The 22,049-nt window shown below is 42.5% G+C and overlaps 1 protein-coding gene across 1 annotated transcript in view; it reads left to right on the top strand.

Annotated features, from left to right (window-relative positions):
- Positions 1-21,526, top strand: part of exoc6b (exocyst complex component 6B) — a 131,759-nt gene extending 110,233 nt beyond the window's left edge. Inside the window, exons 21-22 of the mRNA XM_082528692.1 lie at positions 13,900-14,012; positions 17,419-21,526. Of these exons, the coding sequence (XP_082384818.1) occupies positions 13,900-14,012; positions 17,419-17,545 (240 nt within the window). The 3' untranslated portion in view covers positions 17,546-21,526. The remainder of the gene's footprint in view (positions 1-13,899; positions 14,013-17,418) is intronic.
- Positions 21,527-22,049: the final 523 nt, after the last annotated feature.

Below are 22,049 nucleotides of genomic sequence, written 5' to 3'. Positions count from 1 at the left end.
ATTTTCTCCCTGCAGCTTCTCACAGCTGCTTTTGTCTGTTTCAAATTATTTCAATGAAATCTTCTGGGGGCTTTTTTTGTTTTTCAGACAAAACAACCAAATGAAGGACATCACCCTGGGCTCTGACGAATCAGAAGAAGCATTTTTCCTCCGAAATGATAATGAAAGTATATTATTTCCAGACTAAAAAAAACCCAACCACGGCAGGATATTTGTATGTTTGTTGTTACATGGTTTGAATGTAAAACCTTTTATGTGTTTTTGATGATAGATCATTATTCACTTTAGAGCAAAAGAACAAAAAAAAAGGCTTCCAGCCATATTGGCTTCACAAATGTGATCATTTAGTGCTGTAATGCAGAACTGCCAGACTCCCAATCTATGGGTCATATGCAGGCTTATTTCAAGTCTGCCAAACTAATAAACCCACTGCACAAATGACAACTCTAAACGTATGTTTCTTTTAGTGTAAATAATCACGTTTTAAAATGTTCACATTTAATGAACCATCCATTCACAAAACAGCCTAAGAGTTGTCTTAAGGTTTTAACCCTTAACAGCCTACTAGGAGTAACCCTTGAAGTGGTTCCTGTCATATTTCAGGCCTAGAATAAAATTAATGGGTTTGTGCTAGACGGTGAGGGGGGGTCTCTGCCTATTCAGGTACCCTTGGAAAAACCTGGAAACTATTCTAATGCTCTTCAAACCATCTCTTTATTGATATATACAGAGGTCTCAAAACACGTCATTAACGTTACTGGGGAAGTCGTCAAATGTTGTGTGCATGGTGTAAAGAGTTAAACACTTGTACGAAGGCACCTGGACTGGGACTTCTTTCAGGTTCATGAATTTAATTTCTCATTCTGGAGGCTTCTTCATGTCTAAAGATTGCTGAGCCCCTGTCACAGTAATGACCCACACCTCAATTCACACCATGTGGGTCACACGAGCCATCACAACGTTATTACAGGGTGGGGTCGATGACTCTCACCTTAAAAGGGACAACTGGCCTATTAATGCAGGTAATGCTGCTTTATATCCGGAAGTCGGATGCCGGAGCTGAGAGTGACATCACTCCCGATTTGAGCACATTCCAGTAATACAACACTAAAAGCAAGAATTTGTTCTCCTCTTAGCAAGGTCACACATGTGACACAATAAAGAATTGTGCTTCATAATAAAAATGCTAAATGTAAAATCATTATAACAAAAAATACACAAAAGCAAGTTTAAGAAGATGAGGTTTGAGCTTGTTTGTATTTAGAAGAGGAAGAAAGTTTAAGAGTCTGGAGGCTGCTGCTGCAAAAGCTCTGCTTCCTTTAGTTCTCAGCCTCGTAGCTGCACGGCCAGCAGACCCTGATCACATGACCTTGTGGAATTAGCAACAGTGTGACACGAGAGTAACCTCGAAGCGACGCTCTGAATAACCTGCAAACGTTCTAGTGAGTTTGCTTAAACAAATGAACGATGGATTACAATAACTGCATGAATAACAATCTGCAGTTCAGAGGGAGACACAGTGGCACTTAACTTGGGAGTATTTCTTAAGTGACAAAAGCAAGAGACAACCAGAGATTGAACATGAGGATCGGTGCAAGCGTCACCAACAGTCAACCCAAAGGTTTCTGATCATGTGCATTGCTACCATCTCGGATTGTGGGGTCCGTGGGACCGCTTCCAAATTCTGCTCCACATCTCACCTTTAACCCTAAAATCTGGTGCAGAGTGGAAGCCAAAAATATGGATTGTGTCAGGAAGAAAGCAAGGAGCTGAAGGATGACAGACAGCTGCCGTTGTTTTTCATGCTGAAGGTAAAAACTGCTTTCTCAGGCAGGACGACCACCGTGACGGGCAGGTGTCGAGATGCTCCCTCATTATTTTCCGCCTCAAATAGCCAGCATGTCCTCGCCTCCTTTTTCTCTTCTGTCTGACCTTAAACATACTCCGGACGCACAGACCTAACTGACAGGTGTGGGGGTGGTCTTTGTGTGCTGATGGTGACCTTTGAACTTTTAAGTGAAAAGAGGACTTAGCGATGAAGCTGGTGATGGACAGGTGTCAAAGGAAACGATTTAGCCTTGGAACAATTTGAAGCATTTTCTCTGCTTTGCTAACCTTTGACCTTTTAATCTGCTGAAAGTAAAATGTTAGATAACAAAAATCTTTCACTTTCTCCCACAAGCAGAAAAGAGAGAGAGATTATATAGTGCTGTGAAAACGTAATTGGTTTGTTAATAATCAAATTGTTTTGGAAAGCTTAGTTTAATTTCACTAGCCACACTCAGGCCTACTTATTGCCCGAACTGTTGAATCAAGAAATTACTTAAGTAGAGCCTGTCTGATAAAGTGAAGCACGCTAAAAGATCGCAACACATCATGCTATGACCTAGAAAAACCAAAAGCCATTTTTAAGGCTTTGGGCCTCCAATGAACCACAGTGAGAGAAATTATCCACAAATGGAGAAAACGTGGAGCAGAAGTGACTGACCTACCAAAATAAGGTCAGCGTTCACAATTCAACAATAAGAAAGAGTCTGGGCAGAAATGGCGTCCGTGGGAGAAAACCTCTGCTATTTAAAAAGAACACAGGTCCTCTCACATTTGCCAGAAAACGTCTTGATGATCCAAAAGAATTTTGGACAAATATTCTGTGGACAAGTTGTTGGAAAATTTGAGTCTAATCTAGTTTAATTCTAATGTAAAACCAATGCAGCATTTCACAGATTGAACATCATACCAACAGTCAAACATGGTGGTGGTACTGTGATGGTCTGGGGCTGCTTTGTTGAATCAGGATGACGTGCTGTATTTGAGAAAACCATGAATTCTGCTCTGCACCAGAAAATCCTCAAGAAAAAGGTTCAACTATTAGTTTTTGTCCTGAAGCTCAAAGACACAAACTAATAATTTAACCTTGGGTTATGCAGGAGGAACACACCAGCAAGTCCACCTCTGAAAGGCTCAAACAATTCAAATGAAGGAGAGGCCTAGTCCAAGACTAAAGTTTGACATCACAGTCATGCTCAAAAACCCTCCAATGTCTCTGAATTGAATGAAGAGTGGACCAAAATTCCTCACGGTGATGAGTCGAAGGAAAAAACAGTTATCACAAATGCTTGATTGCTGTTCTTGCTGCCAAGGGTGGCACAACCAGTCATTCGGTTTAGAGAGCAAGTAGGTTTGGATAACTATTTCTCCTTTATAAATGTAAACATCATTTAAAAACTGCATCTTGTATTTACTTGGGTTATCTTTGTAGATTATTAAAATGTGTTTGATCTGAAACACGTGTGACAAATATGCAAAGAGATATGAAATCTGGAAGAGAATAAATACTTTTTCCCAGCACTGTACGTGCAGCCTGGATGCTAATTCCACTTTATTCCTGTAACAGGGATCTCAACAGTGCCGCTCTTGCTTTTAACAGCACTTCACTGGGAATAAAGACACGAGTGATCTCACATTGGGTGACTGACGCACGACGGATGAAGGCGGTAGATTTGGATTGTGGAGATGGACGGTGCCAAAAGGGCTGCTTTTCTTGATAAAAGCCTGGTGCACTTTCCCTGCTTTTAGCAACCTTTGACCTCTTGCCTGTCAAATTTTGAGGGGCACAGAGAGCTAATAGAGCTGTGAGACGAGTGTACAGGGAGAGGGAGTAAGAGCACTGGAGCTTAAAGAGCAAGGGATGAAAAGTTAGAAAGCATTACTTATTATCCAATATGGTGCATTTTTATTCATTTTCCTCTCCCGTGTAAAGATGAATGATACTAAGTTCACACCGCTGGGTCACAAATTTGTTTTCTTCATAGCCGAAACATTACATAATCACAACCTAACTGTGTGTGTGTGTGAGTGTAAACATGATGAATTCTGGGTGACCCTGACGTTTGGCCATTAGCAACGGGAACACGGCAATTCCCCAACGGTCCCAAACAAATAAATCCTGCCTGCAGCCGGAATAACCATTAACAAGTCTGCTAAACACTGAAGAAGAGGAGGGGGAGGAGGGGAGCGTAGACAAATCTGCGGATGGTGAGGGGAATCGAGGAAAGATGCAAAGGGGGGAGTGTATGGGTCAAGTTAACTTGGGAGAAAGGGAGAAGGGAAAAGATGGGGATGGATGTGAGGAAGTTGAAGTAGCAAGTGAAAAGCTTGAGGAGGTAGAGAGGGCTGAAAGAAGGGGAGGAGAACACAGGGAGAGTGATGGGGAGAGTAAAAAGGTGGGTGAAGAATGGAAGTTGGGTTAAATGAGGAGGATGAAAGAGATGGAAGTGACAAAAGCTGGTGAGGACACGAAAAAGGAGGGATAACGAGGGAAAGAAAGGATGGAGGGCATGGAGTTTGTAGAAACAGAGAGAGAGAGAAAGGGGGAGGGGTGGAGAAAGAGGGAGGGAAGGGGGTTTGTGGGTGAGGGATTACGAGAAGTAAAAGAAGCCCATTAGCGGAGAAGAAATGAGAGAAAACAAACAAGAAATGTGAGGGCAACACATCACTGTTATTCTGCCCACCCCCCAGAAGAATAAGAGGAAGCAATAATCTGTGTGTGTGTGAGGAGACAGCAGCGATAGCGTGGGGGAGGTCACAGCGAGGTGAGAGAGGGAGAGCGAGACGGAGAGAGAAGTTCAGCTAGAGGTGAAGCGAGAGACCTGCCGTTTTCTGTGTGTGTGTTTCGGGTGAATCAAGGGTCAGGGGTGTGTGTGTGTGTGTGTGTGTGTGTGTGTGTGTGTGTGTGTGTGTGTGTGTGTGTGTGTGAGAGAGAGAGAGAGAGAGAGAAGGACCTGCTGGCTCGCGTGTGGCTGGGTTTTGGTTTTTTTTGTTTTTTGAACAGCCCACGCTCCCCCCCCCCCCACCCCCCGTACACACTTTTTTTTTCTTTCTCCGTCTCTTTTCCATTTTCATCAGTCTTATCTGCCTCCTCCTCCTGCTGTCCTCCCTTCTTGTTGAACTTCTCCTACTGTTCGTGCCCTCCACTCCTCACTCCTGTGTCACCCCCCTAATCGATGTTTGCGTTAGACTTTTTTTTTTTTTCCCCTTGGTGCAAATTTGCAAAGAAAAGTGACGTATAAATAAAGTTTGTCATCCAAACTGAGGTTCACTCATAAACTTTCCCTGCTGCCCTGATTTCTCCCTTTTCTTAATTTTTATCCCTTTTGTCCCACATTACTGCTCTTAATTTTACTCAGATCAGCACCTGAGGTACCAAAGTTGAAGACAAATAGCCGTAATTTTACGTGTGCACCCAAATGCTGCCCTCCCTCACATGAGATGTTTTGCCCAAAAAAAAGACACAGCTGTTAATGTTACGATGAAGCTAAAGGTTTGTTTTTGCAGCAGTTTTTTTCCATCTTGTCTGTGACGCTCCCCATACTAATTTTTTCTGTTGCATTTAAAAGAATAAGAGTGGAAAACTAGCAGACTGAAAAATGAAGATTGAGTTTTACTTTTATAGCACCAGATAACAACAACTATAGTTGCCTCAAGGTGCTTTATATTTTAAGAAAAAGACACTAAAAAAGAGAGAAAACCCCAACAGTAAGATGACTCCCTATGAGCAAGCAGTTGGTGATAGTAGGAAGGAAAAACTCCCCTTTAACAGGAAGAAACCTGCGGCTTGGGGAGGGTCTTTACCTTACAGTATACATTTGCCAACTAGCCCACAGTGTCATTGCTTTTAGGTCGATCCCTCATCATGTCAGGTTTCAAACACACCAGCATGGCTGCAGTAAAAACCCTGAACTCAAAGTTTGAAGGGTTGAAGGGACTTTGCTAACCAATGTGGGATCTTGTGTATGGTCTGTGGTCCTGTTCTTCTCTCCTTCCTAGTCTTTGTCCTCCTCACTGCTTTTTTCTTTCTCTTGTCCTCTGCAATCCTCATGCCTAACGGGAAATTTTGTGCAGGTTTATTTTCCTTTTATCTCTGATACAAAAAAAGAAAGTGGGTGGGAGAAGAAAGCAAGAGATAAAGGAAGACTGATGCGCAGAGCATGATTGCAGAGTGAAGACAGTGATTTGCTGTCAGATAAAATGAAAATCTCACGAATCTCAGCCAGCAGCTTATCCATCTATGGATGCATGGTGGCGTGTGTCTTCTTTGCTGTGTGTGTGTGTGGGGGGGCGTTACTTCCTGTAAACAGGCAGCTAAAGTATGTGTTTATCCCACATGCTTTTACCTTGTATGTTCCTCAGAAACAAGTACAGATGTGCTGTGTCTTTGAGCACAAAGCCCATCCTCCAACACCTTCAACAATAACTTTAAAAGGCTTTTTTTTGCGTTCAAACATCTGCGTTAAAGTGAAGAATAGTGCGCATGTGGTCCCCACAAATACAGACGTACAAGCAGTGCAGACATACATACTCAAAGCAAGGTGCGTGTGCACAAATAACTTCCTGCACACAAGCAGATGGAAACATCCTGACAAACAATATTATATAATACTCAGACAGTTTATGTGAACACTGTGCACACACTTGTATCGGCACCTAATCATCAAATAATATTTGTGCTTTAACCGCCCTCACTTGTGTGTGTGTGTGTGTGTGTGTGTGTGTGTGTGTGTGTGTGTTTGTTTGTTTATATGGGAGGATTAGCAGGTCAAACCTCGGCCGTGCAAGGGTGAACTCGGGGACAAAGTAGAGAGAGCTGAACGCAGAAGTGAAAAGGCCAGAGGGTGGAAGGAAAGGAGCAGAAAGCAGCGATAGGAGACGTTGGGAGGGGGTCAAAGGAGGGAGGAAAGGAAGGGGGGGGGGGGGGAGTCCAACGGAATCACTTGTCTTGCGAAGCCAGGTTGAACCATTTGAGAAAATATTTAGGATGTTTCCTGTTTTCAGGAATAACTCTGAAGAGGTGAAGTCAGGTAGAAGCCATGACCTTTAAAAAAAATACAGATAAAGATGCAGCTTCAAGGACTACTTTCACTTACATATGACGTGAAATAATAATAATAATAACTTTTTTTATGGCATTTTCAAAGCACAGTGACAAAGTGCTTCATATTTTGATAAAGTCTCACGTTCTATGGCACAAAATAAAGGGGAACACTTAAAGAAAGGCTAATCAATAAAACAGATAAATCATATATCTGACAGGCTGTGGAAGAGAATAAACATTTATATTAAAACAATCAGTTTTGGTGGTTAGTTCAGACTGGTATGACTTCTTGGTACCTGCTGATGGGCAACTCCTGATCCAGTTAGTTTATAGCTGTTTAATAGCTCGGTGGCACACCCAGGCATGTTAAAGTTAAAGCAAAACTTCAATTTGTGCTCACAAAATTCACTATAATTTAATAATAATAATAATAATAAAGCAAATAAGATAAGATAAGAGATAAGATAGAACTTTATTAATCCCTCGGGTGGGTTCCTCTGGGAAATTCGATTTCCAAAAAAGCACAGCACCGACAGAAGTTACAGAGTTACAGAATATTATATATATATATATATATACACACACACACACACACACACACACACACACACACACACACACACATATATATAAATACAGAGACAATATAAATAAAATATACAAAGGGGATAAATAGAATAAATAGGAATAAAAAATAAAAATACAAGTGAATTGCACATTTCAAGTATTGAGTCTATTGCACTGTTGACTATTTACAAAAGTATTGCACAAAAGGTATTGCACAGTGAGGTGAAGAGGCACTACAGCTTAGTTGTTCCCTCCTTTGTCCTCCTGTTTCCCCTCCCTCTCCCCTCCAGAGAGGAGTTAAACAGTTTGATGGCGTGTGGGACAAAGGAGTTTTTAAGTCTGTTAGTTCTTGTCTTTGGGAGAAGCAACCTGTCACTGAACAGACTCTTCTGGTGGTTAATGGCCGTGTGCAGAGGATGCCCAGCATTGTTCATAATGTCCATCAGTTTCTTTAATGTCCTTTTCTCTGCCACTGTCACCAGAGTGTCCAGCTTCATGCCGACCACAGAGCTAGCCCTCCTGATCAGTTTCTCCAGCCTGGATGAGTCCTTCTTTGCTGTGCTGCTCCCCAGCACACCACAGCATAGAAAAGTACTCCAGCAACCACCGACTGGTAAAACATCCTCAGGAGCTTCCTGCAGATGTTAAAAGACCTCAGCCTCCTGAGGAAGTACAGTTGGCTTTGGGCTTTTTTATACAGGTGCTCTGTGTTGCATGACCAGTCCAGTTTATTGTCCACCCACAGCCCGAGGTACTTGTACTTGTTGACCACCTCCACCTCCTCCCCCTCTATCTGAACTGGCAGTGGACCTTCTCTGGACCTCCCGAAGTCCACAACCAGTTCCTTAGTCTTTGAGGTGTTGAGTTGCAGGTGGTTTGTGTGACTCCATGCGACAAAGTTCCTCACCAGACTTCTGTACTCCTCTTCCTGATCATCCCAGATAGACCCCATGATGGCCGTGTCATCTGCAAACTTCTGAATATGGCATAATTCAGAGTTGTAGCCGAAGTCAGAGGTGTACAGGGTGAAGAGAAGAGGGGACAGCACAGTTCCCTGTGGTGCTCCTGTGCTGCTGACCACTGTGTCAGACGTGATGTCCTTCAGCCTGACGTACTGTGGTCTGTCGGTGAGGTAGTCGGAGATCCAAGCCACCAGGCAGGGGTCCACCTCCATCCTGTTCAGTTTTTCCTGAAGCATACAGGGCCGGATGGTATTAAAGGCACTGGAAAAGTCAAGAAACAGGATCCTGACCGTGCCTTTTCCCCCATCCAGGTGTGAGTGGGCTCTGTGTAGGAGGTACAGGATGGCATCCTCCACTCCGACACCCGCCTTGTATGCAAACTGTAGTGGGTCCTGGGCATGTTGTACCTGTGGTCGGAGGAGGTTGAGGAAGAGCCGCTCTAGAGTCTTCATAAGATGTGACGTCAGTGCCACCGGTCGGAAGTCATTCAGCTCATTGGGCCGGTTCTTTTTGGGGACCGGGACGATGCAGGATGTCTTCCATAGGGCGGGCACTCTCCCCAGTCGCAGACTGAGGTTGAAGACTCGTTGTAGCGGCTCCCCAAGTTCAGCAGCACACGCCTTTAGCATCCTAGGACACACCTTGTCTGGGCCTGCTGCCTTTCTGGGGCGAAGCTTCCTCAGTTGTCTCCTGACCTGATCCACTGTGACACTGGGAGATGTTTGGGAGGAGGGGAGGGGGGGAGATGTCTTGCTGCTGAGAGAGGGATTGGAGGAGGGGGGTGTCATGGTGTCAGGGAGGGGGGAAGCGAGGGAGGCAGGAGAGTGGGGATTGGACTCTGTAGTGAAGGTGAGGGTGAGGGTGGGGGGGTTGTGGGCTGGTCAAACCTGTTGAAGAAGTTGTTGAGTTCGTTTGCCTTCTCCACAGTCCCCCCCACTGTGCTTTTCTTGGTGTTGTGGCCTGTGATGGTTTTCACACCATTCCAGACCTCCCTCATATTGTTCCTCTCCAACTTCTGCTCCACCTTCCTCCTGTAGGTGTCCTTTGCTTCCCTCAGGCAGCGTTTCACCTCCCGCTGTGCTGCCTTCATCTCCTCCTTCACTTTGCTCCTGAAAGCCTTCTTCTTCATGTTGAGGACAGCTTTGACTTCCTGTGTTACCCACGGTTTGTTATTAGGATAACACCGTACCGTCTTAGCAGGGGCGACTGTGTCCACTCAAAAGTTGAGGTAGTCTGTAAGACAGTGTGTCGCCCCCTCTATGTCCTCACCATGTGGGCTCAGGAGCACATCCCAGTCTGTGGTGTCATAGCAGTCTCTCAGAGCATCCTCCTTTTCTGGGGTCCATCTCCGGATGGAGCGCGTTGTGACCGGCTGCCTTTGGACGAGGGGTGTGTAATGTGTTTCGCTTTAGTTTGTCAGGTTGGTCATCACAGCCCGCCTCATGAGGTTTTGGTGTATTTCTTGATTCACTCTCAAGGTGTTTACACGATTGTGAGCTTCATAAAGTGCTGTCAGCTTTTCTGGTCTGTACTTCTAAAAAAATATGCTCCATTAAAAATAATTAGGAAAACAAAGTAATAATGAAACCGAAAAAAAAACCCCCCAGAGTGTTTTTAAAATAATAAAAACTGAACTGAACCTGCTCTGGAAATAAAGGTGGCGTGAATTCAAAATAAGACAAAAGCAGTGCTTAATTGGAAAGTAAATACACTGTTATAACTCAGTAATCCCACAGCAGTCTTCAAATTCTGGGTCTTTATGAAAGGAAACTTCCACGTGTCTAAAGCACGAGCGGCTGTGGCTCAGGAGGCAGAGAGGCTCGTCCAGTAATTGGAAAATCCCTGATTCAATCCAGTCCGTATGTTGAAGTGTCCTTGGCCAAGATAGTTTTAAGTCTGTGTGTCAAAGGTAAAGCGCTGTATGAATGCATGTGGAATCGTGGCTTATGGTGGTCTGTAAGGCCATCTATTTTACTACTGACTGAAGCAGGCACTGTTCAGCTGGTCTTGTCTGTATTGGTTTGATTGTATGAGTTCAGTTCCCAGATAAAGAAGTAACTGAACACCCAGTAAATTCTTGTTTCATTTGGGCCGATTTATCACGTCGCAGAGATGTAGCAACTTGTTACATCATCCACTGATTTTTGAGTCAGCAAGTTCATCGACTGGTCTGGTGTTAAATACTGTACAGACATGTCCAAGACAGGTCAGTCAGAGTGTTGTAATGTTTAGAAGTTGCTGACCACGAATGCTCTGCAGTTACACGAGTTATTTTATTAATGTACAACAGCAGTTACCTGTCGATTCAAAGGTGTTACAACACCACCAGTCCCTTACCAGGGCCACGCCCCTTTCCTTCTCAGTCAGCGATGTTAAAGAACGAGTGGTGACGTAATTAGATGTCAGCAGCTCAGTGTGGTTCTGCAGGACTTTGATACAGACGATGATTGTTGACGATTGTCGGCTATGTCAGCTATGCCCGCTCCGCACAGGCATGGAGATGTTAGCCTGGAGAAAGGCACAGTCTACTGCTGTTAGCACTGTTTATATTAGCAACACAAGCTGCTAGCACCGCAGCAGCCATCAATACTTAGGTGTGTTTGGATTGCGTGGGCAAGAATCTAAGACCTACCTCTTCCTGACCACCTCCTCTTTGTCTGGGTGGACACCAAGGCGTTCCCAAACCAGCCCAGAGACATAAACTCTGCAGCATCTTGGGTCTGCTCCAGGGCTTTTTGTAGGACAGAGTCTGGAGAGATCCAGAGAGTTTGACAGCCTCGGGTTCTTTGATATCTTTCTTAAATCCACTGTCCTGCTGCAGGAGGCTGCTGCCATCGAGGAGTGCATGGGGGGAAGGGTTCTAAGTCTCCAGCAGAGGTTAGCTAGGCGGTTCATGTCAAAAATAACAAACAGCAGCACTATATGAAGTCACCGCACAGTTCAGTGGTACAAAACCAAGTTGCTAAGTGTGTGAAATCTAATGGCGTTAAACTCAGTGGAAGACTGAAAGCACATCCATGACAGCTCGACATTCTGATTATACAAACACAAAAATGCGTGTTGGATTGAATAAATAGTGTCTCTCTGACTTGAGTATAAAGAAGAATTAAGAAAAGATAAAGGACCCTCCAGGGAACTTGTAAAAATCAATCCTATGTACAATAGGGACTAACTGGATGATTAACGATTCCATGCAGGAGTTTCTGTGAGGTGAAGCACAGTTTTCGTAAACGTCAGGACCATAGTTACAGATGTGAACGCTGAGAAAGCAGCAGTACAAGCCAGTGACTTTCACAGATTTTTCACTTCACTTAATTTCTCTCGTGTCCTCTGTCATCCGTTCTGTTTTCCCCGGTCGCCTGCCGGGGCACCTTCATCAGCTAACTCCGGTCTATCCCCTTCTCTTAGTCTTATCTATCCATCTTCATCTGCCCTTCCTTTACCCTCTCCCTCTTTCTGTAAGCGCTGTTATCCATTCCTCTCCATCTGTGTCTCCTTCCATCTTTACTCTCCCTCATTTTCTCTCCCCCTTTCCTCACATGTGGTTTTGCTCTCCATCCCTCTGTACTCCATTCCTCCACCACCTCCTCTTCTTCTCTCATCCCTTGCTCACATATGGTTTCTCTCTCTGGATCTGTGTTTGGTGTTACCCAGAGTTCACTGGGGCTCCTGCTCATATGTGTGTGTGTTTTACAGACAGAGATAGAGAGACGGCGTGTGTGAATGTCTGCAGGCTTACGGGTCTGCCTGCCTGGGCCTGTTTCTGTGTGTGTGTGTGTGTGTGTGTGTGTGTGTGTGTGTGTGTGTGTGTGTGTGTGTGTGTGTTAGGTAGAGTTCAGCAGGGCAGCGGCAGGTTATGCAACTGTTTGAAATGTGGGCCATTCCGAAGAAGACTCAACCTCTCCAGCTTGTTGCTTTTCTTTCCTTTCCCTTGACCCGTTTGCCGTTTACTTTCTTGGCGTTGTTGCTTTTATTTACCTAAATGTAAAAATGTCTCCATGTGGGGAACTTAAAGGTTTCTTGAGACGATTTGGTCATTTTTTTAAGTGCTGAAAACATAAACATCCGCATTAAGTTGGCACAAGCTGCAAGTGCCAGAACTTAATACTATTTCCTTTGGAGTTACCCGGACTTCACAAGTGGTTACTCATATAACATGCGGACTGATCTTCATCACAAGTGGCACTTGTAAGCAAGCATAATCTGACTAAAGCAGTAACCCACAAACAAATGTGCTTTTAATGTTCTTATTAATCACACTGAGTAATAACTCACAGTGCAGTCTGGACGCAAACAGCAACATCATGAGGTTTCCTGTGGCAACTAAAGGGAGCTGGACGGCAGCGGGAATTTTTGACCATTTCTCTGTTGGTCTCTTCGGTTCATCGCGGTTTTTGAGCAGTCTTCAGAGGGGTGTACTACCCAGCGGGATTAACGGGTTCACCGTCATCTGTGGGTTTCTAGGTTTTGTTGAACCATGATTTCACCAGCATGGTGGAATCATGGGATGAGGGTCTAGTGTGCTAATGTGGAGTTAGTGTGCAGTGCTCTTTTTTTAGTGTCACATATGTAGATTTTTTTCACTAAATGTGAGATATAAAATGTTTATATATTTCTATAGAAATTAGTTTTCTAGTAAAGATTCAATAACAATAGGACTTACTGTGATATAACAAAAACATTTTATAATTACAGGACAGTCGGGGCAGCATAGAGCAGCATTTCTACATTATGTAGAAAAACAGAGGCGTACTGTTGAAACTGCACTTCTTTTTCATATATTAACACTTCCCAGGTATTTAATATGTCTTAATAATCTGTAATCTTTACACTGACACCAAGGAGAATTTCACTGGTCCAACCCACTACTTTAAATGAAATCGACACCTCTGAGCTTTGTAAAGTTTTTGAAAGTTGCGATTGAAACGTGATTGCACCTGCCAGCCTTTTTCAAGGAGAGCACAGTTGGTGTGATTTTTACAGCGAGCTGCACCTCTATTACTTACACTCCCAATCCTGTATTTCTGAGCATACCTTAGGACTCACTCATTTCTGATATACTAACCTAGTGGCATAGATGCGACAGCAAGGTCGTGATGAACGTGATTATCACTGCTGTGAGTGAGGGGGTGGTGTGGGGGTGCCGAGCTGAGCAAAGAAGGCCAGAAAAGCTGTGATAAATGTGGTCATGGAAGCGCCACACATCTGTTCACAAGACAAACCTTTGGCTCTGAATCCATCTGAGTACATCGTAGTTGTATAAAACACCACATATTTATCTTCAGAGCTGCTACAGGTTCATGTTTCCCTGGTTTTTGAAGTGGGCACCAGCTGTTACGCAACATGTTGGTGGGTTAGTGAGTGAATCGGTGATCTGCTGGTGTTTATTTCATCACTGCTTAATGGATAATTTATCATCTCCAAAATCTGAGATCTTCCTATGAGTAAAACAGAAACACTCCCTAAATCTCACGTTCTTCCTCTGACTTTTTTTTCTAGTTACTGGATTTGTTCACCCAGTGGGATTGGTCAACCTACCTGGCTGATTACGGCAAACCCACCTGCAAATACCTGAGAGTCAACCCACACACTGCACTGGCACTGCTGGAGAAGTGAGTAGTGATTCATCATTCTGGGATTCACACATTACTGTTAATCTATTGTTCTGTTGCCTCATTTTTTGGATGACTCAAATCCTTGTTTTGCCATTAACTGACCAAACAGTTTCTGATTCCAGCTTCTTAAATGTGAGAGTTTCCTTGTTTTCTCAGCTTTATACTACTGTTAATTTCATGTTAATTAATCTCACAAAAAAAGTTGAAGCCCTCACTTTAAGTTTTATGAATTTTCATAAACTTCTTTCTATTGATAAAACGTCAACATTTTGGTTAGTTCCCCCCCACACATAAAAATTTAAACCCTGCCTGGCTCAAATTTGGCTGATTTCCTTATCAAGGTCTGCATCACATCCAGCATGTTTGCAGTTGTAGATCAGTGGAGATCCCACTCTGAGCTTGAGCGCTTGTGATGTGTGCTGGATCCCCTTCAGTGTCCCAGCACAGTTTTATTTTAGGGGAGAGGATTAAGTTTCTTGGAGCCAAATCTGGATTGTGCCTCAGACAACTCCATGTTCTACAACAGTCTGATCCAATTGTTTATTTTATATATTTATTTTTATTGTATTTTTTTTGTAGTTCGCAAACCTAAAAGTGTCTAAAAAGAAAGAAAAATAATTTCTGACCCTGTACCCCCAACATCAGGCTTGGACATTTTGGACTCTTCCATTGAGATTCATTTGTGGTATTTCATAGTGAAACCTAGTTCTCACAACCAGCCCTTGCCCTTGATATACAAGTATTAAAGTCAGGTTGATTTTACACAGAAGTTGATGTTTGTCCGGTTACAGATGTACATGTGTTGGGAATGGGATCAGACAGCAGTGAAAGTTGCACAAGGAGATGACCTGGAAGGGCAAGCTGTTGATTTTGCCCCCTTCCTGATTTCTTAGACTGATGTTTTTGTTTGCATTTTTGTAACGCTTCCATTTTTTCAGATCATCAAATAAATGTCAACATTAGGCAAATATAACGCATTACAAAAATACAAAATGCAGTTTTTAAATGATGATTTCATATATTAAGGAAAAAATTCTATCCAGATCTACCTGACCCTGTTTGAATACGTCAACTTTGAGCACCCACATGTTTTGGAAAGCTGAGTTTAGTTTCACACACCCACGCCGAATTACTGCAAGAACTGTTGAATAGAGAAATCACTTAAATACAACCTGTCTGACGAAGTGCATTGTATTAAAAGATGTCAAACACCAACACATCACGCCATGACGATCTAAAGAAACAGCTGAAAAACAAAGTCATTGATGTCTGTTAGTCTGGAAAGGGATACAAAGCTACTTCAAGGCTTTGGGATTTCAGGGAATGATGGTGAACCTTCCCAAGAACACAACGACGACTCATCCATGAGCTCACAAAAGAACCCAGAGCAACATCTAAAGAACTGCATGATTCAACAATCAGAAAGAGACGGGAGGAAAGTTTCAAAGAGAAAATCACTGCTGACCACAAAGAACGTAAAGAGTCGTCTCACATTTGCCAAAAAACAAGACTTTTGAGAAAGTATTCTGTGGACTGACGAGACAAACTTTTTGTAAGGTTAGAGTCCGGTTACGTGTGGTGTAACACAGTATTTCATAAACAGACCATCATACCGGCAGTCATACATGGTGGTGGTACTGTGAAGGTCTGGGCTGCTTTGCTGCTTCAGGACATTTTGCTGTAATTGATGGAACCACGATGTCTGCTTGATGTACCAGAAAATCCTGAAGGAGAATGTCCAACCATCAGTTTGTGTCCTGAATCTCAGGCTCACGTGGGTTATGCAATAGAACAAGGATCCAAAACACATCAGCGAGTCCACCTCTGAGAGGCTCAAACAAAATGAAGAAGAGGCCCGGTCAAAGTTTGGACTTACGTGAGATTTAGATGCTTTGCTGTGACTTAAAACAGGATGTTCATACTCAAACTCCCTCGATCTTTCTGAATTAAAACAATTCTGCAATGAAGAGTGGACCAAAATTCCTCCACAGAGAAGAGACGCATTGACAATTAACACAAATGCTTGATTGTGCTGGCCCTGGCAGCAACAACTCTAGTCAGTTATTAGATTTAGGGGAACAATGACTTTCTCACAACCCATATAGGTTTGGATAACGTTTTCCTTTAATAAACCAAATCATCATTTAAAATTGCATTTTGCATTTACTGTGGTTATCTTCTCTAATGACCTGAAATATTCAAGTATGACAAACATGCAATATAAATTGGAAATGAGGAAGTGGGCAAAGACAATGTATGTTAATGGATGGGTTTGTGGGTTATGCAGAGCTCCTTTAATGAGAAAGCCAACATCAGATCAGTGGAAATCCAGCAGCATTCCTACATCAAATCTCATTTGAACTTTTGAACTTCATCCACCTTTTCCTCCATCTGCTCTTTTCTGTCTCCTGTCCTCCTTCATGTTCTTGACAGGTTGTTTAAGCCGTGAGTATCGTGTGTGTGTGTGTGTGTGTGTGTGTGTGTGTGTGTGTGTGTGTGTGTGTGTGTGTGTGTGTGTGAGAGAGAGATGCTTGTTTGAGGCATGTACTTACACCAAGACCAGTACTCGGGTTTACTAAAGCTGTTTACCTTCTTCCTTTTTAAAAAGGGTGTGTGCAATCTCACCTTCCGTATTACTCACTCTCACACATCCTGAGAACATAAACTCATGTCGTGATGATACTGATGTTTATCGCCATGGCTGTTAACCATAGGATGTTATCGCTACAACACCACCCGCATCCTGTATCTGTGTACCATCAGTGTAGGGCCATAGAGCCCGAGCTGATATGAAAATAGGGAAGATAACCACACACACAACCTGCATGAACTCAAAAAGTTATAATCTGACTTTGTGGATCACCGCCTCTAAAAGTTTTCACACAGAAACCTGAAAGTAAATACACACTTTTAAGACTTGAGGCAAGAAACAACAACAACAAAAAAAATACACACGCACAAAGTCATATGTTCTCATTCATTGTGCGGCAGAGCACCTTAATTAGGGACAGCCTTTTCTCTTCAGATAGCCAGGCCTGGTGGTCTCTCTTTGCCCATGAGGAAGCACCCTACTGGGGTTAGTCTGGTCTGCTGGGCCCCCGAACTTCCTGGAGGTCGTAACGCTCCAGTGTTCAGCTAAAGAATACAAAAAAAAAATACATGCCGAGATACACATGTGACAATGAAGGTTTTTTTCTTCTCAAATAGGCGACCTTAGCAGGGATGTGTGCTTGTTCTGAGCATGCTCATAAACTTGTTTTCCTGATTGCATGAAATGAACAGCCCAGTAAATATTGATCCTTATTTGTCCCTGATTGATTTCTTTAAAATCTTTTTTTATTTCTGATTGGCTCTTCTTTCTTCCCTGTTTATTCTTGCTCACCCACCCACAACCCATCTCCAGGATGAAGGAGACGAGCAGGAAGAACAACGTCTTCGCCCAGTTCAGGAAGACAGATAGAGACAGGCAGAAGCTCATCGACACCATCATCAAGCAGCTACGCAACCTCATCGCGCAGCACCACACCTAAAGCAAGCCACACAATTGGCCAACAACCCCACCGGCTGGTGTATGCACCTTAAGTTAAAAAAAAAAAAAAAAAAACTTCAAAAAGCAACAACAAATTAGGCAGTCTAAAACTGGAAAAAGCACACTGGATGATAAGCTTGCAGTCTGATTAGTGTTAGTGGTTACATTTTGGCTGAAGACAACCATGTAAGAAACTGTCCACAGTAGCATGTTAGCTGGAAGGACATCCTTTTAAAAGCAATGTTGTACATCCTGAAAGTTCAGTTTTAATCGAGCTATCTGGATCTGCTTAGATAACCATACAGGCTTCTCAAAATGTAATTCCGTGTCCACACGTCCTGCCGACTTATAAACAGAAGTCTGGTGCCATGTTATATTTTTCTTTAGTACAGAAAAAGATCAAAACGAACAACAAAACTCATCTTTCTAAAACTGTTTACTCGTCTATTAGAGCCATTTGCGATAAATGGCAGAAACCTGCTGAGCCTTGTGTTTTTTAAAGTTCAATAATATTTCCCACTGATTTCCACCAATGATCGTCTCAGTAATTAGAAAAGGTGTCAGGAGGTCTTTAGTTACCAAACGATAGATTAATAGATTGTTGGTTTTGGTCTTTCATGGTATTCGTTGATGAGGAGGAAATCTAGAAGCCCGTCGGCTATTACCTGACGATTTTGGCTTCAAGCTTAATGTTTTTGGGACTTATGTTGTAGCTCTTCGATATCTGGGCCAAAGCTTCCTGTTCTTTGCCCGAGGCATTGTTTGCAGTCCAACAATTAAGGCTTAATTGTCTTCAGGCTGTTTGGTCAGTAGAAACAGAAACCAGAAAACTTCGATCCATCTATTTTCTGCAGCTTATCCAGAATCGGTCATGTGGGCTGCGGTCTAAGCAGAGACACCCAGACCTCCCTCTCCTCAGCCAGCTCCTCCAGCTCTTCTTGGCGGACACTTCCGTGTTCCCAAGCTGAGAGACAAACTCTCCCTCCTATCAGATAGCTCAACCATCTCAACTGGCTCCCTTCATTGTAGAGGAGTGTAGTTGAATGACCGAGCTCCTCAATCTGTCTCTAAGGGAGAGCGCAGACAGCCTTTGGAGGGAGCTCATTTCTGCATGATCGCCTCCTTTCTGACATTTTCCGCAGCTCAAGGCAGCAGATGAAGGTAGGAATAGAGACTGAACATTAAATTGACAGCTTTGATTTTACAGTTTTAGAAAAGTTATGGTACCGATATCTTCTCCTAACACAAAGTATATTCACAAGTTTGTTTTCTGGCTCTGTAACCCCAGTTACAGAGAACTAGTGTATTTTCTTTGGCTCTGCCTTAAACCTCATGATGTTCAAGAAAAAAATCTACATCATCACCAACTTCTGCCTTTAACTGGACCTGGTGTTCTTCAGCCTGGAAGGATTCTGACTTTGGTCTCTTTAGGAGCACAAGTGATAATGAAATTGATCATTTCTTTTTTATCATGCAGCTAAAAGGAAAAAAATGTAACATTACAAATAATTCTACACATGCTGTTATCCACTGCTCTCAGATCAAATGCTCTCCGTCATCTTTGAAGCTTGAAAAATACGTTTCCAGTTGCTGGATGGTTGCTATCGATCCATTTGTGGGTCTGCTTAGTGGGAATGAGAGTTAATTTTGGCTTAAAAGTTTTGTAAGGGAATTGTGTACAAGAAACGTTGAAGCAGGTTGTATTTTTGTGCTCAATTCCATTTTCCCCTTCAGTCCTTCTCAGACTGAGCCGGGCCGGTTAAGCCACCCATCCTCACCCGGCCTTTAATGTCTTCCGCATCACTCTCCATCACTGTGACGTGATAACAACGCATTGAATGTACATCACAGAGGGCCGCCTCCCATGGCTGAATGTCTTTCTGTTTTTTTTAAGGTTGTGAAAAAGCTGGAAAAGCACTGAAAACAAAAACAAGATATTAGTGAAAATGAACAGAATGTTACTGCCTTTATCTTCTAACAAAAGGGGGGATATTGGCGCAGCTTGGTAACCCATTTCCCCTCTTAGTATATACAACCTGCAGACACTTGAAACTTGATTTGGCAACCTTATTTCCTTTGGTAGCACAGTGCATGTTGGGGGATTTAAAGGTGTGTGTGTGTGTGCGTGTGTGTGCGTGTGTGTGTGTGTGTGCGCGTGATGGTGGTGAGGTCTCCCAACATGGCAACCAACCTTTTAAGTGAAACTTGATTTGAAATGGAAGGGACATGGGGCTTGGGTGTTTTCTTTGTTGTAATGTATTACAAAAACTAGGTCTTAACAAGGGCGGGGGGGGGGGGGATGCTTCAACATTGCAACTTGCTATAAAACGTGTAGTTTGCTTGCCACGTGGTTTGGAAAGATTTGTATATAAACCGCTGTAGACAGATGTGTGTCTTCCATGAACATGCCAAGCTCTGTGTGAGTGTGTGCAGTGAGGCTACTTTTACACACAAGCTTAAATAATTGAAGCACAATACTTAATTCCTTTCACACTAGATCGTCTTTGAAACTAACGGGGGTCTTTTCACTCTTTGTATAACTTTTCTTTCTTGAACTCTGGTGCAATAATGACCTTGGAAGAAACTGCAGCAGGTGTGCGTGTGTGTGCGTTAATCATATAGGGATTATAAATAGGGATTTATAAAGGGAATGCTAACCTGGTGTGGGTGGGTGTCTGAAGGGAAAAAGTGTCTTCCTTCCCATGCTCATGAGTGTGTTGTTTCTCTTGTGCATGGCAGCACTGTGCTTTTTTTTTTTAAATAGTTTTTTTTTCTTTAGTTTTTTGAGTCATTATTAGCTGTGCATCTTTTTTTTTTTTGGGGGGGGGGGGGGGGGGGTGTTTTTGTTGTTGTTTGTTTGTTTGTTTGTTTTTTTAGAAAGGGAACGAGGCCGTCGTTATTGAATGTGCCTTTTGCTGTATTTTGTTGTTTTTCCTGCCAATAAAGCAGCCGTCCTCAGCCGTGGTGATTGGACTCTGGAAACACTTCATTCTTCACAAAAAAAAATTAATTCAAAATCTGCAAAATTTCCTTTTTTTTTCCAGACTGCGTTTGCTCTGTTTTCTTTTCTGCTATATTATTTATGATGCTGTTTTGAAGCTTTTATGTTAATACCCTGGACTTGCACAGTTTATTATGATCACAGTGAAGACTGCTTTGCATTTTCTAAACAACTGAAGGCTATTTTCTTTTATTTAAGACAGCTGGGCATCTACTACATTCACAAAAACTACTTTTATTATAAAAAAGATTTTCTCACAACTATAAGAGATCTGCAAAACATTTCTCAGTATTCCTAATAATTAATTATTAGCAACTAGTAACTGCAATAGACTGTATGTAAAAGAATGACATTGACACTGTGGTACCACCTCTTGATTTTGGACTAAGCATTTTAAAGCGTTAATATTTTAGTTGCTACTATGTTGGGTTTTTTGGAGTCACATAGCTCTTTTTTTTCCAGCTACTAGGTGGAGTGCTAAACCAACAGCTAATGCCAGCCAGCATTAGACAAAGAGATAAATAATGCTAAATAACAGAGTAATAAAAGGCTTCACTCAAAATGAAATGTTACAGCACACAGCAGGTCATAATATATGTCAGATAATTTAATTGAAAATACATCAGAAAGCACAAACACCTTGGAGAGGTGCAGTTTAGTCATTCAGATTAGCTGAGGTCAAGCCTAGCTAATCAAAGTATGATGGTCAGTTTATATTGTTTAAGACATAATAAATACATTTTTGTGTTAGTGCCACTGTCCCCGTTTTAATTTACTAAAAACTTTATTGGTATCCAGAGTCCACGCACTGCAGATGTTGTTGCTAATTTGTTTTTTGGTTTTTTTGTAAAGCAGATGTTGTTATTGAGACACTGTACACGCTGTTGTATTAAACCACTAATGAATGAAACAAAATACTAATAAAATTATGACAAATGCCAACAGGTGAATATGGAATAAATGAAAAACTGTTGAACGTTTTGTTTGCTGAAGTTTCTTTTGTCGCTTGAAGCTACATAATCATTTACCCCTTAGATGTAAAAAGGCTGATGGGGGTATTACAATGCAACAATCTCCGACTCTACAGGCTTTTTGGACGAACTTCCAGTACAAAGCCTCTTTTGAAAAAGGAATGCAAATCTTAAGCTCTGCTGCCAAGTTTCATCTGAACAGACCACAAGACTTCTGAAATAATGTCATTTGGACTGATGACACCAAAGTCCAAAGTACAGATATCTGGCCATCATGCACAGCACCACATTTGAGGAAAACCAGATACCTCATACCAGCTGTCAAGCAGGGTGGTGGAGGTGTGATCATTTGGACTTTGTTTTCAGCCATGGGGTTTGGCACCTTGCTGTCATTGAGTCAACCATAAACTCCTCTGTATACTGAAATATTCTAGACTCAAATTTGAAGCAGTCTGTCTGACAGCTAAAGCATGGCCTGAGCTAAGTCATGCAACAGCATAAACAGAGCAACAAATCTATAGCAGAGTGACTGA

The sequence above is a fragment of the Aulonocara stuartgranti genome (genome assembly GCF_965226115.1).
Source record: "Aulonocara stuartgranti genome assembly, chromosome: 3".
NCBI classification, from domain to species: Eukaryota; Metazoa; Chordata; class Actinopteri; order Cichliformes; family Cichlidae; genus Aulonocara; species Aulonocara stuartgranti.
This window is presented reverse-complemented; position numbering and strand designations above follow the sequence as displayed.